The sequence below is a fragment of the Centropristis striata genome, chromosome 1 (assembly GCF_030273125.1).
Source record: "Centropristis striata isolate RG_2023a ecotype Rhode Island chromosome 1, C.striata_1.0, whole genome shotgun sequence".
In the NCBI taxonomy this organism is placed as follows: domain Eukaryota; kingdom Metazoa; phylum Chordata; class Actinopteri; order Perciformes; family Serranidae; genus Centropristis; species Centropristis striata.
Window position 1 is genome coordinate 41,222,679 of NC_081517.1, and position 15,491 is coordinate 41,238,169.

The following is a 15,491-nucleotide window of genomic DNA, read 5'->3' on the forward strand; positions in this document are numbered from 1 at the left end:
AACTAACTAGTGGGCGTAGCCAAAACACTCAGCCGCTTTCCAAAAAGTACTCAGAAAGTTCTCAGTGGAAACATGCCTATAGTCGCTAGTTTAGCCACCGCCATGTTGAATGAGGACACAATCAATACGCTCTGTGTGCAGCCACTTTGATTTGAATAAAAAGGCTAATTGAAATCATTTGACCAACATTGCGATATGATTTACAACATTGGAGGTAAAGCGTGACGGCCAACTGTCGGTTCCCTCTAAGGTTACACTGCTAGCTCTGTACACTGTTAAAATGGCATCTGACTGATGCCATTTTAATGGCCACTTGAGGAAGCATTAGCACCTCTAGCTGCTAGGTGTGGGCGCAGACACCACCATGGTGAGAACCGTGTGGAGGCAATCAATATGATTTTGAATTACAGCCACTTTAAAATACAAGATTATTCCTTTAAATGTCTTGTTTGTCAGTCCAAAGCCAAAAAAAGTTCATGATGTAAAACAGAGGAAAGCAGAAAATACCTATATTTGAAGATTAATCCATTATGAAATTGCTGCCGATGATTTTTCTGTCTTTCCACTAATCAATTAGTTGACTAAATGTGAAGCTAAATGTACAACAGGCTTCATCAGATGACAGGGAAGCCTTAAAACCTTTAAGCAATCATTTTGACTGCCTCCTTCACTTTCAGGTCAACAAGTCTGAAAAATTAATGAACTGCACGCCTTCAGTCCATTAAGGTCCAACAACACACAGAAGAAAAGGAAGCCATTAAGGTGAAAGAAGGAAAATAGAAAAAAGCAGTTAACCCATACCTTTCCTGTGATGGCTGACCAGACTTTGAGCGTGTTGTCGTCGGAGCCGCTGACGATGCGGTTACCACAGAACTGGAGGCAGGTGATCACGTGGTCGTCATGACCTTTCAGCACCTTTTGGATAAAGAAGAGAGATTCAGTGAGAATAACGTGGAGGACGGGATGACACAGCAAGAACTGTGGCTCACAATGACACGTCTCTTGGGTGCTTTGTACATCAAAGAGGAGATAAGGGGGAAATGTCATCAAGTGCTGCAGGTGTACACAGCTCTCCAAGCAGTGTGTGTGTGTGTGTGTGTGTGTATGTGTGTGTGTGTGTGTGTGTGTGTGAGACACTGAGTCGCAGGACTGCTAGCTCAGCAGGCGACAGAGCACACTGCATATGCATAGGGGTATGAAGAGCACAGCAACCGAATCTCCATCAGTGGGGGCCTTAAAATGACCTGCGGCTGTTTCAAGAGCACACAAGGCCCATTAAGGATCAGCTCTAGCATGCTGGTCATGCTTTAACTGAAACTTATGAACGGGAAAAAAAAGACAAATGGGAGTCTTTAAATTGAAGGAGAGCGGGATCGTCCTGTGCTGCAGCTCAATTATCATTCAACAAGAGCACTGTGGACACCTGACCCGTCACTAACTTTCCATCAACTTTCCGTGACTCAGAGCTGCTTGATATAAGATCTATAAGTTCGGCTAACCTGCGGGGAATTTGAGTTGGTCGGAATTAATGCTACCTTGGGTGATTTGAGGTCGCCTCTCCTCCAGTTGGTGTCTATTCTGTGCTGCCTGATGTAGGCACTCTTCCAGGGGCTGTGAGTGAAGCCGGGCTTGACGATTTTCCTCTTCTTGAGGGGCAGAGGCTCGTCGATGCCTACGAGGAGAGAGAGAGAGATGCAGGCAGATTGGTTGACGAGGCTCATGTTTTTGTTTTTTTTCCACCCTTAAAAAAAGTTTATTTTAAAAACAGGCATCTTTAAGCACAGCACCGCCCACAGCGGTAGCTCCAGACTTCTCCCACTGGGCGCCTGCATGTCGTCTGTCTGCATCTGTTGCGAAGACTTAAGACTCACCTTCTTCCCTGCATTTTTCCCTCCACAGCAGGTTGTCTTCTGCCAGGATGCGCCAGTAGCGACACGTCTGGGCTGCTTGGAGGAGGTCCTTCGGTTCCAGGAATGACAGCACATACAAAGCCAGCTGTTGAAAGACAAGGACGAGGAATGTGAGAGGTGTAAATGGAAAAGGAGACGCAGAAAGAAGCCTTTATTTACTGCTGGCGGTGTATACAACAGAGCAAACACCTCACAGAGGACTTTATGTTTGAAAAATAACTAAATCGCGAGAAGAAACAGCTGAGAAAACACACTTGGAACAGCATGAATGGAAATGACAAGGGTAGACAATGCTATTACCATAGAATTTAAATCAAAATCTTTATTAAAGTCTAACAAAAAATACACAATAGGAGCCTCACACAGCCAGTAATAATGCCAGGGCTACAGTTCGTTAAGCCAAAGCCGGCATAAAAAGATACAAAACCTGTTATAATGAGCATAAATCTGGACCCCTGAGCAATGGGGGATAAAACACCACAGTCTGGTTTTACTAAGAGGTATATATTTGGACAAAAGTCTGTTGTGATTTATAAAACAATGCGGTGGGTCAACCATTAGGACAAGAGATTATTCTGTATCACCATAAAAAGTGTAAGGAGTATTATGGTTTCATTTTGTAACCCGTTGTGCAAATATTGTTCTTTTATCATATTACAATAATCCGAGATGATAATGACCCTCTGCTCGCTGTGCGACAAATTCAGGAGCGGTGTCATGAACATCAGAATAATGGAGGATAGTTTCACAAAGACAATCTAAACCGGCTGTAATGTTAGGACGGTCTTTATTTGGATCTAGTTTAGAAGCAATTTACGATTATTTTCATCATAGATTACTCTGCCCATTATTTCCTTGTTTCTATTTCCTCACAGCCCGAGGAGATGTATTCATAGCTGCACTTTTATTCGACCAAATGTCCAAAAAAGTCATTTAGTTTACTATCATTTATGACAAAATCTTCTGGCATCAAATTCCCACATTTGAGGAACTGGACCCAGAGACTTTGCTGGTCATTTTTGTTACCAAATTCAGTTGAATTCAGTTTTATTTACAGTCTGTAGAGCCTTAGACCACCTCTGTCCTTTGACCCTCACATTGGATAAGGAAAAAACCCTCAAAAAAAGAAAAGTAAGCAATAAAAAACCCTGAAAAAATAATGGGAAATCTCACGGAGGGCAACAGAGGAGAGATCCCCCTCCAAGGACAGACAGTAGATGTTTGTACAGAACAGATCAACACAGTAAAATAACAATAGAAGGAATGTGAGAGGGGAGCGGGAGATAGAGGGGGAGGGTTGAACCATGAATAAATTATATAAATCATTGTTTTACCCCCTTCATTTTCTATCTTAAGAGCTCATTGGCAAAATCTGCACTGTCAAGTGGGCGACAAAACCAGCCACAGTATTGTACAGGTTTTGTCTCAGCTGAAAGTTAGCAGATTTTTGGCAATCTATATTCAAATTCTTCACTGAGAGGCGAAAAATAGATACAACTATAGAACCTACAGCCAGAAAAGCAGTATTTGGCATGGTAGCGCAGGATCTCCGTCTCAAATGATACTTCTAAAACATGATAGCCTTCGCTACGCTCCTGGCTCGAAGACACACTCTGCTCAAATGGAAACAAACATTTCCTTCAACTTTCCATCTATGGATTAGACATGCATCATCCAAGCCTCAAAATAAATGTTATGCTACAAGAGGCTGTTCCCTCAACTTTTAAACCATTTGGCAACTAGTTCTGGATCAGGACACCTGAGAAACTTAATATGCCGTCCCGCTTTTGTGTTGTTCTTGTGTTTAGAAATTATTTTTCATATTTAACACTGAACTTTGAAATGTCATACTGTAAATCTTCTTATGGTGCAATAGGTTATGGTCATGTCTGGGATGGGGGCCTCAAAATTTTTTTTGGTGAAACCCCCAAAAAACTAATAAAAAATACTTTTAATAAAAAAGAAAGCAAACATTTTCTGCTGGAACAAACAGAGTTGACACTGTTGCTCCATCAGCCATGTTATTTTAGTTACTAATTTAGTTAATTTACTCAGAATTCAATGCAAATAAGTCCGGTTAAGACAGCCAGTAACTAGACAGCTTAGTGCAACAGATGAATTTAGTCATCTATCTGAAATCTGACGATGAGTTCAATTTAAGCCAGAATCTATATTTGTCAGGCTCCTCGTCTGAATGCCATAATTATATTATTTATGAAAGATTTGGAGATTTGTCCTAAGTAAATCTCCAACTTCACAGACTTCAAAACTTGGTGTGACATTTTAAAAAGAGGGCTTAGGGTTAATTTAATGTTTTTTGTCTACCTGCTGAAGGTTTTTCGGTATTAAAAATTTAGTTTTAGGGTTATTTCAAATCACTTGGCCCAGACAAGACCCACAAACCCTGACATACCTAAATCACCCAAAAGCCTGTCTAAGCCAGTAGTCATTACTGGGCTTCGGGATATTTCAAAAAGTTTTATGAATGGACCCGGAGCCCCTAGTGATTGCTTTTTAAGCCCGACACACCGCCTTCTTCTGATTCTCTTCATGGGTTCAATTTCAACTGTATCTATAGTGTGACCACAGGGATTGTCCTGTTCAAATTACTTGACAGAACCCCTCAGTATATTTCCAGCAGCTCCGGCAGAGAGGACAGACAGGATTATCAAAAGAAGTCAGTGGGAACAGGATATAAAAAAAGAAAGGGAAAACAAAATGAAAAGAGAGGGTTCATGTCCTGGTGGGAACACACACATGAAGCTGTTGTGTGTTTGGCTTTAGTGCAAGTGCTGCTGACACCTTGAAATCTTGCATCCTATTGCCTCACTCTCAATACAAGCAGCCCTTTCTTTTCATCCCAACACCTGCCACGGAGAGACAAGGTGTTAAGTATTTGATCAGCTACAGCAGATACGGTGGATTGAGGCTGTTTTCTAAGAATCCCTTATGTGATCTTATCGTCAGTGTGGCACCTCGGATTGTTTGTATTGTCAGTTAAGATGCAGAGGAAGAAACAAGACACTTCGCTGTGAATGTCGTTAGATGATCTGAGGGAAGACTACGACAGGATTAGGGCTGGAGAGGAAGCCTCGTCTTTATCAGACATCGTACGTTCAAAAACAATGTCTCTCCCAAAAGGGATTCCCACGGGAGTTCAGGTCAGAGGGACCGGGGACTGATAACAGAGAAGATGATTTAGGAACTCACCTCTTTGGGCAGCAGGGAAATGAAGTCTCGCTGAAACTGCGGCTCGATCACCTGCATCATATGCTTGACTTGTGTGGGCTCACAGCTGTCAATCAACTCATCCAGCGCCAGCAGCTTCTCTGGGCCGGTCCAGCTCTGCAACACAGAGGACAAAAGAACTGGTTTTACACGCTCTTACTGGCAAAGACTTCAGTCTCAAGAGACTTTTCACACTTGGTTGGTTTGTTTTGGTCCGAATCAGCCAATGAGTTTGTTAACTTAGAGCGTAACAATTCTGCTTTATTTAATGGAGCATACTCTGATTTTGCGAGTACACTGGGGCTGTCACATCAACACATTTAAAGCAGAAGAGAATTCGTTCAAACTAATTTAAACCTTTCCCAACACACTTATTTCACAGTGTTTGCAATTGACTCTTTGCTGGTGAAAGAATAAATAAAATCAAGGATTCTTTTATGCTTAAAAGCTTTGGTGAATAGGCACCAGTTGTATCATCAATCGTGATGTTTCACGGTGGACATCACCCAACCCTAATCTGTGTCAATAAGAAAAGTTTATCTTACACAATATTTTTTATTATATTGCAGAAAATGATAATTTAGTGATTCAGAAATTATGCTAGTTATTCATTTTATTTTTTATTTAATCTTAATTTATTTGTCGGCAACAGACAGTACTGATGTTTTATAGCCCTTTATTTTATTTTTTATCAATTCTTTATTTTCTCAATTATCACTAGAAATAGTTGACAATGAAATAAATACATTGTACGTTATTTCCCTTTTATCTAGTTGTGCTTAGATGCTGCAAATTCTTAAATGTATATACCAAATCACATACGAATACACTTACACATACTGAAGCTATTTGAAGAGTTTTCTCTCATGTGGCATCATTAAGTGCATTCTGCCTGCTGTTATTGCTTTTTATATCACTGCGGTCTCTATTCTGTCCTCTCCTGAGGTTCTAAAGATAGAGGAAAAAACTGTTTTGGCCATCACAGGTGGCGACACAGTTGAACACATATAAAATCTCCACATCTCGACTGCCACGCCCAACGCAGCTGTAAATGCAGAGTGTTAACTGAAAAACTTAACAGCGGGGCGTTATGCGGCTGATTGTGCCAGGTTATCTTGGTCAAACTTGGGATTTCCCAAATCCGAGCTGTTCATATCTCAATCAAGCAGAAGTTTCCTACAAAGAGACTGTGACTGTTGGTCGGATTTCTGTGTGTTTATCAAAACATGTTTGATGCATATTTAAACCGCTATATGTCTGATATTTTAATACATCTTCAAATTCAAATTGAAGAATTCAAATTCTACGACAGCAGTCGCCTTAGTGTGCTCGTATAATCTGTTATTTTACATTGACTGGAAGCGTAGTGCCTTGTGCAGCACGTCTGTAACACGTTAATGTTCCCTACTTCACAGCAGTACAGAGTAGCTCAAGGCACCTGCTTATTTCTAGCCAACATGTAAGTGGAAAATTAAAACATCAGGCACTATATTTTCTATAAACAGCATTATAAGAACTCTGTGGAGCTATTTCTTCTGCTTGAACATTCAGTTGTGTAACGTCTGCTGATGACTAGCACTGTACTGTATGTTGGACCCGGCGGTCGCGGTTGTTTTGCTCTGTGGAGCGCTGAAATCTAACAATGATTACAGGCTGCGAGGCAGGATGGAAAATCTGGCACACGCAAACCACCTGTAATTTGGCAGCTAAAAGCTTTAGCCAGAGGTGCTGGATGTGAAGGTAATCAGGGGGTTCAGAGACCTCCTCCCTGCCATAGGGAGGACGAAGCAGCAGCTACTTATGCGTTACATCTATTTTCTGCCTTATGAGTCCCTTTTGTTTGAGCAACTACAGGGTTGTGAATTATAACCTAACCTAAGATGGGAACTTTTTTGTTTACACTGCCAGAAGACCCTCAAGCTTCTAGTTTGTTGTGTATTCACAGTTGTAGTTAGCAACATTTATTGTTGAATAATGAGGATTTGTGTTACAGTGGAAACTGTTGATAGTGATCTAAGTGTGGGACAGAATCATTCCTATACCAATGCGGTTTATAGAAATCAAGTAGTCCACCTACAAGGCTCATTTGGGTTTTTTTCATACAGGTGACATATGGAAAGAAACACTACTGTTAGTCCACAGTTTGTTTCTTTTTTTACTTTACAGAACTATAATGAGGGCCAGAAGTGATAAATTGAATGAGAAAGAGAAAAAAGTGCCCACATAACAGTGTTAGATGAAGCTCCACTCAGCAGGTACCACCAGAAATCTGAAGGTCATGTTTAATGTGATCCAGACAAATGTAAGTAAAGTGAGTTTTCCCAAACCTTGATCATTTTGTCATTGTGACAAATGACCTCGTCCTCCAGACCTATTACTACATGGTGACTGTTGTGAAAGTGAACAAGAGTCAAGAGGATTATAACTATTTTTTGTGTTATTTGCTCCATGACCTCGGAACCAAAGAAGTATTAAGGGACTCTTGTTTTAGCCCAGGTGACTGAGCGAATTACTTTATTTCTATACTGCTATTTTAACTCAAATATGTATGTGGATACAACACTGGTATCAGGCTGCAAGCTAACTAAGTTTAAACTTAGTTTAGCTACTATATTCTACCTCATGCTTTCCAGAGGTCTCATGAAAAGCAACTGGGTTGCGACTAAAAAAACAAAATCACAGAGAAGTTGTCATAGCACATTGAAAATGCATGGCAAAACCAACTCCAGGAACATCAATTGACTCCACTACTTTAAACTTAGGGTGGAGTTTTTTTTGTTTTTTTTTGTTACTTTTCCCCTTTTTGTAGTGGTATTCTGGGGGATCAAAAGTAGCCCTCGATTTTTTTCCTGATAACAAATGCCTGAGATTTGCACCTTTTTTACAGCTTTTCTACAGTATTTGTAGTCGTTGCCTCAGAACTGCCTCCAGCTGATGTATTACATCATATGCAAAGAAGCTGTAAGTATATTTTCCAAAATCCCCAAATAATCCTTTAATGTAATGTGTGACTTTGTCACAGCCATTTGTGTCCTTGTATTTGTCTTTCAAAACTAGCAAAATCCCCCAAATAACACCAGGAGATTGAAAGTTTTTTGTGAGGAGCAATCTTTCTGGCTACAGTACGCTGTCTTGTACTTTCCCTCTGTAATAGCAGCTACAGGCTTGGACTGGATCGGGGAATGTACAGAATGTAAGTTTAAGGTTTAGCCGCCTGCAGCCTGGGCTGTCAAATTAGAGACAGCAGACTGCAGCAGGTCAGGCCTGGAGACTAATATTCGTAAAATAAACACTGAGGTGTCACAGGTTGGCCCAGCTATTCAAAGATAATGAGTTTAAGCTCTCTTAGGTAATGAAGTCCATGGCAACCTATTATAAAGGAAATCAGAGAGACCCCACCAAGGCTAATATGTTTAAATGACATCCTATTTCCATGAAGTCTGGCGTCATTACAGCTGAAGTCTAAGATGAAAGAAACGGCTCTATTATGTTGCATATATACCGAGAATAATAATATAAGAAAATGAATATAAAAATAGAGTTAACTGTGATTATTATGTTGCTGTAACAGTAATCACTGAAGTGGTTTGACCTCTTAAAGGGACCAAAAGTCAGCATTATTGTCCTTGGATAATGCAGTAAAAACACATGCCATTAAAGTAATAATAGGCTTAGATTATACTGCAGTGACCTTAATGTCTCTACATCAGAAGGCCATGGACGACAACATCTGGTTAAATTCAGGAGAGCCTACAAGTCTACAGTAGGAACGTGTGATGTTATAACTCTGCTTTTAAGTCTGAACAGGTACGGCTAATTCCAATTCCACGCTACAGTGACTATGGTAATGTGGTGGGCCAGAACAACAAGGCAGCAATTATCTCTGAGACTAAGTGAACATTGATTGGGCACAACATCTGCTTTTTGATGAGCTTTTGCTCAAGGGTTTGGAGCTGCCCATGGGGGGAAGAGAGGAGGAAGAGGAAGAAGAGGAAGAAGGAGAAGGAGAAGGAGAAGAAGAACAAGAAGAAGAACAAGAACAAGAAGAAGAACAAGAACAAGAAGAACAAGAAGAAAAGGAAGAAGAACAAGAAGAAGAACAAGAAGAAAAAGAACAAGAAGAACAAGAAGAAGAACAAGAAGAAGAACAAGAAGAAGAACAAGCAAAGGAAGAACAAGAAGAAAAGGAAGAAGAAAAATAAAAGGAAGAAGAAGAAAAAGAAAAAGAAGAAAAAGAAGCAAAAGAAAAGGAAGAAGAAGAAAAGGAAGAACAAGAAGACAACGACTCCACTGTGCTCACCTGAAATGTTCGGAGCCATTCCTGGAGACCCGTGGGTGGCTGGATTGAGGTGATGCGCCGTCTCTGCTGCCCCTGACCGTTGGCTGTTCTGATGTGGCCAAATGTGGTGGGAGTGGCTGGACATGGGACGATTCCAGTCGGGCTGCAATTTGAAAGGAAAGAAAAACCCTCAAATACTCAATCATAATAATAATATGGGATTTTCTCAGGCTGACTGCAGACATTAAAGAGAGGATGTGGAAACACTTTTTAAAAATAAGTATTACGAAAAAATAGAAACATTGCAGGAGAGATAGACAAGATGGAAAGATAGATGAGAGATTGATAGAGTAGATACAGAGATAAAGAGAAGATATAGTAGATCGAGAGACAATAGAGTAGATAGATCAATAGGTCGATAGATAAATAGAGATAGAGTTAGATAGAGTAGATAAATAGAGATAGAGTTAGATAGAGTAGATAAATAGAGATAGAATAGATAGAGATAATGAGAAGACAGTAGATAAAGATAGAGTTGATACAGAGATAAAGAGAAGATAGAGATATAGATATAGATATAGAGATATAGAGATATAGAGATGGAGAGATGGAGAGATGGAGAGATAGATAGATAGATAGATAGATAGATAGATAGATAGATAGAGATATATAGAGAGAGAGATAGAGAGAGTAGATAAATACAGATAAAGTAGATGGAGAGAGAGATAAAGAGAACAAAGAGTAGATAGAGATGCGGGTCACCTGAACACAAATTCTGCTGAGTTAATTGTTTTTTAAACTGCTCTTTAAACTCAAAGCATTTTCACCAATCGCCTATTTTATTCAGCCATAAAGGAAAACACATGGCCGAGAGTATGTGTGTGTGTTCTGCTGGGCAAATAAAAATAGTGTTTCCTTTGACGTTATGCTAATTCCCTTTAATTAACCCCCATTCTTTTTTATTATGTAGAGTTTATGACTGAATGAACAGATGCACTGTGATAATGAGAATAGAATCTCTTTGAATTATGTAAGAATATTACAGCTGCTGTTGACCCTGAAGAATATATTATTTAATGTGTTAATAAAAAATGTTTTTGTTGCACAGTTCTAGCCCAAATAAATCTAAATTTTAGACTTCAAACAAACACTTTGTCTTTATCACTCATTGTCTAGTTTCAAACTGAATTTTATCATTTTGGTGAAGCAAAATTGACACACAGTACATCAAAATCACATAAAAACTCAGTAAATATTAGCCAGAAAGTACCTCTAAGATACATTTTTAACCCCTAAAACTTCAAAGTATGCACCGTCCATCAGATTTCTGTTCAAGTCCAGATTCCCCTGTTGTAATAGGAGCCTTGCTATATAAAATAAAATTGACATAGAAGAGAAGCAGAGCACTTCAAAGGGCGCGTATGTGCCCTTATAATGTAAAGGCGGCGGGAGAAACCGTGCAGTGGACACCTTCGATGCTGCAGATTCTGCTAGCTGGCAGCAAAATGGAAAATTGGGGGTCCATTTCATTACTGATTCATTTTTAATGGGAGGGGAAGCTGAGACGGAGCCAGCTACATGGTAACATTTACAGTTAAGTGGCTGTGTTCAGTCTGAATTTTAATGTGGCTACATGTGAACATGCGCATTAAATATTGAGGGTTAGAGCAACATCTGGGGCCGCTGGCTGCATGCTGGAGATACAATATGATGTGAAGCATCATTCTGTTTGAAGATGCACAGCTTCTTTGTTCATGCCTCTTGATATATTTTTCATTATTTCTTTTCATGGCAGCTTGATTTAATATGAGTAAAGCACCAAAATAAGGAGGTAAACTCTTTAAAATGTAATTTGGTGGGAAGGTGGGAAAGAATAAAGGGCACTGCAGTGCAAGGGGATGTGTCTCTGTTAGGAGGTGTTATGGCTGAAATCTTTGCAGCTTTACCTTGGATACTCGGGGCCTTTGCAGGGCTTTTTTCCTGAAGGGAAAGATCGGACCTCGGGGCCATGGTCCAACTTTCTCTTCATCTGAGAAAGAACAAAAAAGAGAGAAGAAAAACATTAGAAACCACCAGAGCATAACAATGGAGGAGAGTGAATTTAAAAACACAAACCTAATTACTACACTGCATCCTTGTGAGAAGTAAATAAAAATGTACTCCCTATAGAATTTGGCTGAAGGGGGGCAGCTCTGGCATGGTGTTGTATAATCCATCATTGTTTCCTTTTCTTCAAATAACTTTCTTTCAAAAACACAGTCCAAGTCACTTTACTTTTTCAGTGAGAAGCCAGTTCTTGAAAAGCAAATTTAAAAAAGGACACGCGTCACAGGCGTTTTTTAAGAGCAGTGATGGAAGCAGAAAATTGCTTTTTGCAAGTCTTAGACTTTGTTAACATTATGTCTGAAATCCAGCGTATTAAAAATCCAGACACCACAGTCTTGCAACAGCTTTATGCAAATTGGAAATTAAACTTTAATGCATAGGCTGGAGATTCAATGCATTAAGACGCTCCATAACGAAGCAGAGAGGTAATAACCTTTCCAGAGATGAGACAGTAGATACAAAAGCAGGTGCTTGTTTAACAATGGTGTGCTTTCTTTTGATTATGTTGAAGGTGATCCTTGCGCAACCAGACACCCCGTAATATCCAGAGGCAGTCACACGTTCACACCCGAAACTCCACATATACAGCATGTTCATGCAGACGGTATAACCACAAATTCATTCAGGGAGGGGACAGGGTGCGTACTTTGGCACTGAAGTTTAATTCACATGGATACTTGAGGAATAAAAACAGAGCGAGTCAGTTCTTTATCTCTTTCCGTCACCTGCATGTGCACACACCACCCAATCCTTGTTAGTACCTACCCAACTGCGCAAACAAAGGAGCCTGTGTGAGCCCGGGCAAGCCAATTTTCTTCATCCCATGCCTGACACTCTCTCTGGCAAGGCCTCTCACCACACATGCAAGTGATCACCACCTCATCGCCAGTCCCTCATGATTCACAAGGAACAACTGAAGTGAAGCGTCTGGCCAAAATAAGATATACAATGCAACAGTCTGTCCTTGTTTCTTGATAAATTAAACATGTTTCATGTTTAAATGAAAGCTTTGTCCTTCAGCTTCAGCCTCCAGTAAAGACAAAAAGACTGTTCTCTTTATTCTCTTCCTGGATTTCACTGGAAATGAGCTTTGTTGTAGGAGTCACTAGCAGTATAAACATCCTGCTGCAAATCAGGGCTGGGGGATGTGGCAAAAACTCCCCATATAGGTAATTTCACATCTTGATAATGATATATGTTACGATATAGCTTGCTTTTTTGAAATAAATATTTCATCTGTATGAAATAACCCTATGGTAAAGCCTTTTTTTGTTTTCTCCTGTGTGAATTTATTGATGGACAAATGAAAAGTACTGAGTTTTTTCTCATTTAAATAAGAACTTTAGTGTGAATGAACGTAACAGTTTCAAGTGACTTTAGAGAAAGAAGCTATACACTATGTTTACATGCTTACACTCAAATACAGAGTTATCAGATTAAGAAAATAATTTGATTGAACTGCAATCATGATCCCAAAAAAGTTGGGACACTGTGAGAAAGGTAATAAAAACAGACTGCAATGATTTTCATATCTTGTACCAAAAATAAATACAGTATTAAGACAAGATATTTCATGCTCAAAATGGGAACTTTTAGTTTTTTGCAAATATATACACTTCTGAATCTAAATTTGATGCATTGTTTTTCATGTTTTAAAGAGTTCAAACTTTTTACAATCAGGGTTGTACACTCGGCTAGGCAGACGGCAATAAAGCTGAATGAATCAATGTATGAATGGTTTAAGAAAATCCTGCACAATGTTGTTGGAAAACACAACTCACAAGTGGACCTTTACACATTATTCTGCAGAGAGAACCCTGTCCTGAGCTGTATACACTATTGTTTTCTGCTTAATGGAGCTTAAAATTTAGGAAAAACTTGTGATTGGAATGTTTCCAGTTGGAGTCACGTTTGTTTAATCACATTAAACTGAGCGGTTAAGTTTGATGTGAAAACAAAACTGCAATATTCAAATGATATTCCCTCAAAATATTTCACATCAAATTTTTGGGAGAAATGTAATTGTGTATGATGATACATTGATTTTAACAATCTGGATATACATATAATATTCACAAGTATCATCTTTGAGATATTTAATTTTTTAAACTTTCACGTCATATTTTATACATAAGATTTTTTTTTAATCTTTTAAATGTCTACAGGAGCTCAGTAATACAACTGTTAAATCATATTTTAGTTGCTTTTTGTGAGTTTATATCAATAGGCAATAAATCATGTTGAATTATTGCCCAGACCGAGTGCAGATGATTGATTTATTCCTGCACCGTACTGTAGTATGTTTTGCTTTTTCACTATTACTTGTGGCATAACAATCCATGTTTTATACTTCCATTTAGGGTCAAAAGAGTTTGTCAACAATTTGTCCGTTCTAGTTACAGTCCAGCCTGTTGGGCTGCAAAACACAACCTGCACTGGAAAATGTGTTGCAGAACTTCCATCTGTCTTCCTGCTATTGTAGAAACTGGTAATGGCTGTTTGAGTGCAGAAACCACATTCAAAATGCACTTTTTTCCTCCCCATTCTGAGTCAAACAACGTCTCTTTAATGTATTTTTGGCACGGTATTGCACTGGACATCTGACTCCATACTGTCTGGATTTACTGTGGCATGATTACACATCTCTCCTCAAGATGTGTGTTTTTTGTTTATCACTATAATTTGCTAAGTGTATGTTTGTCCTCTGTGTTTTCAGGCCGAGAGGCACATTTGAGTGTTGAAACCAGCGCAAAGTATATAAAAAACGATCAACTGATATCCAGAAATGCTGAATGATGAGCAGGATTACCAGCAGCTGCTCTCATGGCGTCAGACATCAATACTACTTCTTTATACCTCGGTATTCAAGATGAAGTAAAGGATGAATCAATGCACCAAAACAACTGACAGAACAACCAAAGCCTGAGTTTATATAGAGGCGTGTGTACATGACCAGCACACCAACTTGTACTGCAGGTTAGGTGCCCCTTGGACATTACATTGTGATCCTACCAATGATTTGTGATCTTTTCCTCACAGGTCAGCTCCTGTGTAAAGCTGCAGGAGGGGATTCAAGGGAAGAGCCATACAAATCTCGAGTAATTTATTAAAGCGATGTATAGACGAGACACTGGGGAATTCAATCAATGTGGCAAATAAACATGCAAATGTGGTCCGAATGTTTTCAGAAGCTTGGTTGATGTGTATCTTGTGTTCCACTCGTCTACTTTTAAAATAACTGACTGACAGCCTGTTTGATTGCTCAGGAATATAAAGGGGTGATTATAAGATACTCCTGCTTGTTAAGACCCGGCTCGTAAACCCAACTGCCTTGTTCTTAAAGCAGTGATCTCACTGCAATGGCAGTTCAGTAGCCAAGGAGAGCCTGGGTGTGTGTATGCATGAATTTGGGTGTGTGTGTGTTTCCGAGTGGGAGAGAGAAAAGGGGGGGCGGGGGGTGGGGGTGCTGGCTGGCTGTGAGTGTGTGCCTCTGTGTGTACATGCAAGAAAACCTCAAACTAAATGCGGGCGTGAAAAAAACAGCGTGTAACCAGCGTCTTCTTGTGTTTCAGCCTGGGAAAAAGGTAACCAGAGCACGCAGTGTTTGTAAATCACCGCTAATCAGTCCTCCCCTCCTTCCTCTTGGCTTCCCCATCCCTTTCTGGCCAAAAGCACGACAGATGGATACACACAGAGTTAATGATATTTTAAAGACAGCAATCAGTCTTACATAATGTGTTGATTCATTTCAATGCAGACTACATCCTGCAGCATCAGTCACTTGAAGAATCTTTTCTCATTTTTCAAATATTGTTTCAAACAGCCATGAAACAGTTTTATCATGTCAATCAGCATGATTTGAGACGCAGCAACACATCGGAGAACTGCCCGTTATTTATCCAGAAAACAGGGTCTGAATAGGTCTTTGAAATAAATCTGTCAGTTTCTGTCAGTACCATTAAAGAGCT

General features: G+C 39.6%; 1 protein-coding gene across 2 annotated transcripts in view; it reads right to left on the minus strand.

The window, feature by feature from the left end:
* fbxw7 (F-box and WD repeat domain containing 7) overlaps nucleotides 1–15,491 on the minus strand; it is a 145,593-nt gene that overhangs the window by 18,709 nt on the left and 111,393 nt on the right. For both annotated transcript variants that reach the window (XM_059342530.1, XM_059342538.1), the window contains 6 exons: nucleotides 11,364–11,446; nucleotides 9,439–9,580; nucleotides 5,121–5,255; nucleotides 1,872–1,995; nucleotides 1,536–1,672; nucleotides 802–915 (listed from right to left, as the gene is read on the minus strand). In XM_059342530.1, the coding sequence (XP_059198513.1) occupies nucleotides 802–915; nucleotides 1,536–1,672; nucleotides 1,872–1,995; nucleotides 5,121–5,255; nucleotides 9,439–9,580; nucleotides 11,364–11,446 (735 nt within the window). The remainder of the gene's footprint in view (nucleotides 1–801; nucleotides 916–1,535; nucleotides 1,673–1,871; nucleotides 1,996–5,120; nucleotides 5,256–9,438; nucleotides 9,581–11,363; nucleotides 11,447–15,491) is intronic.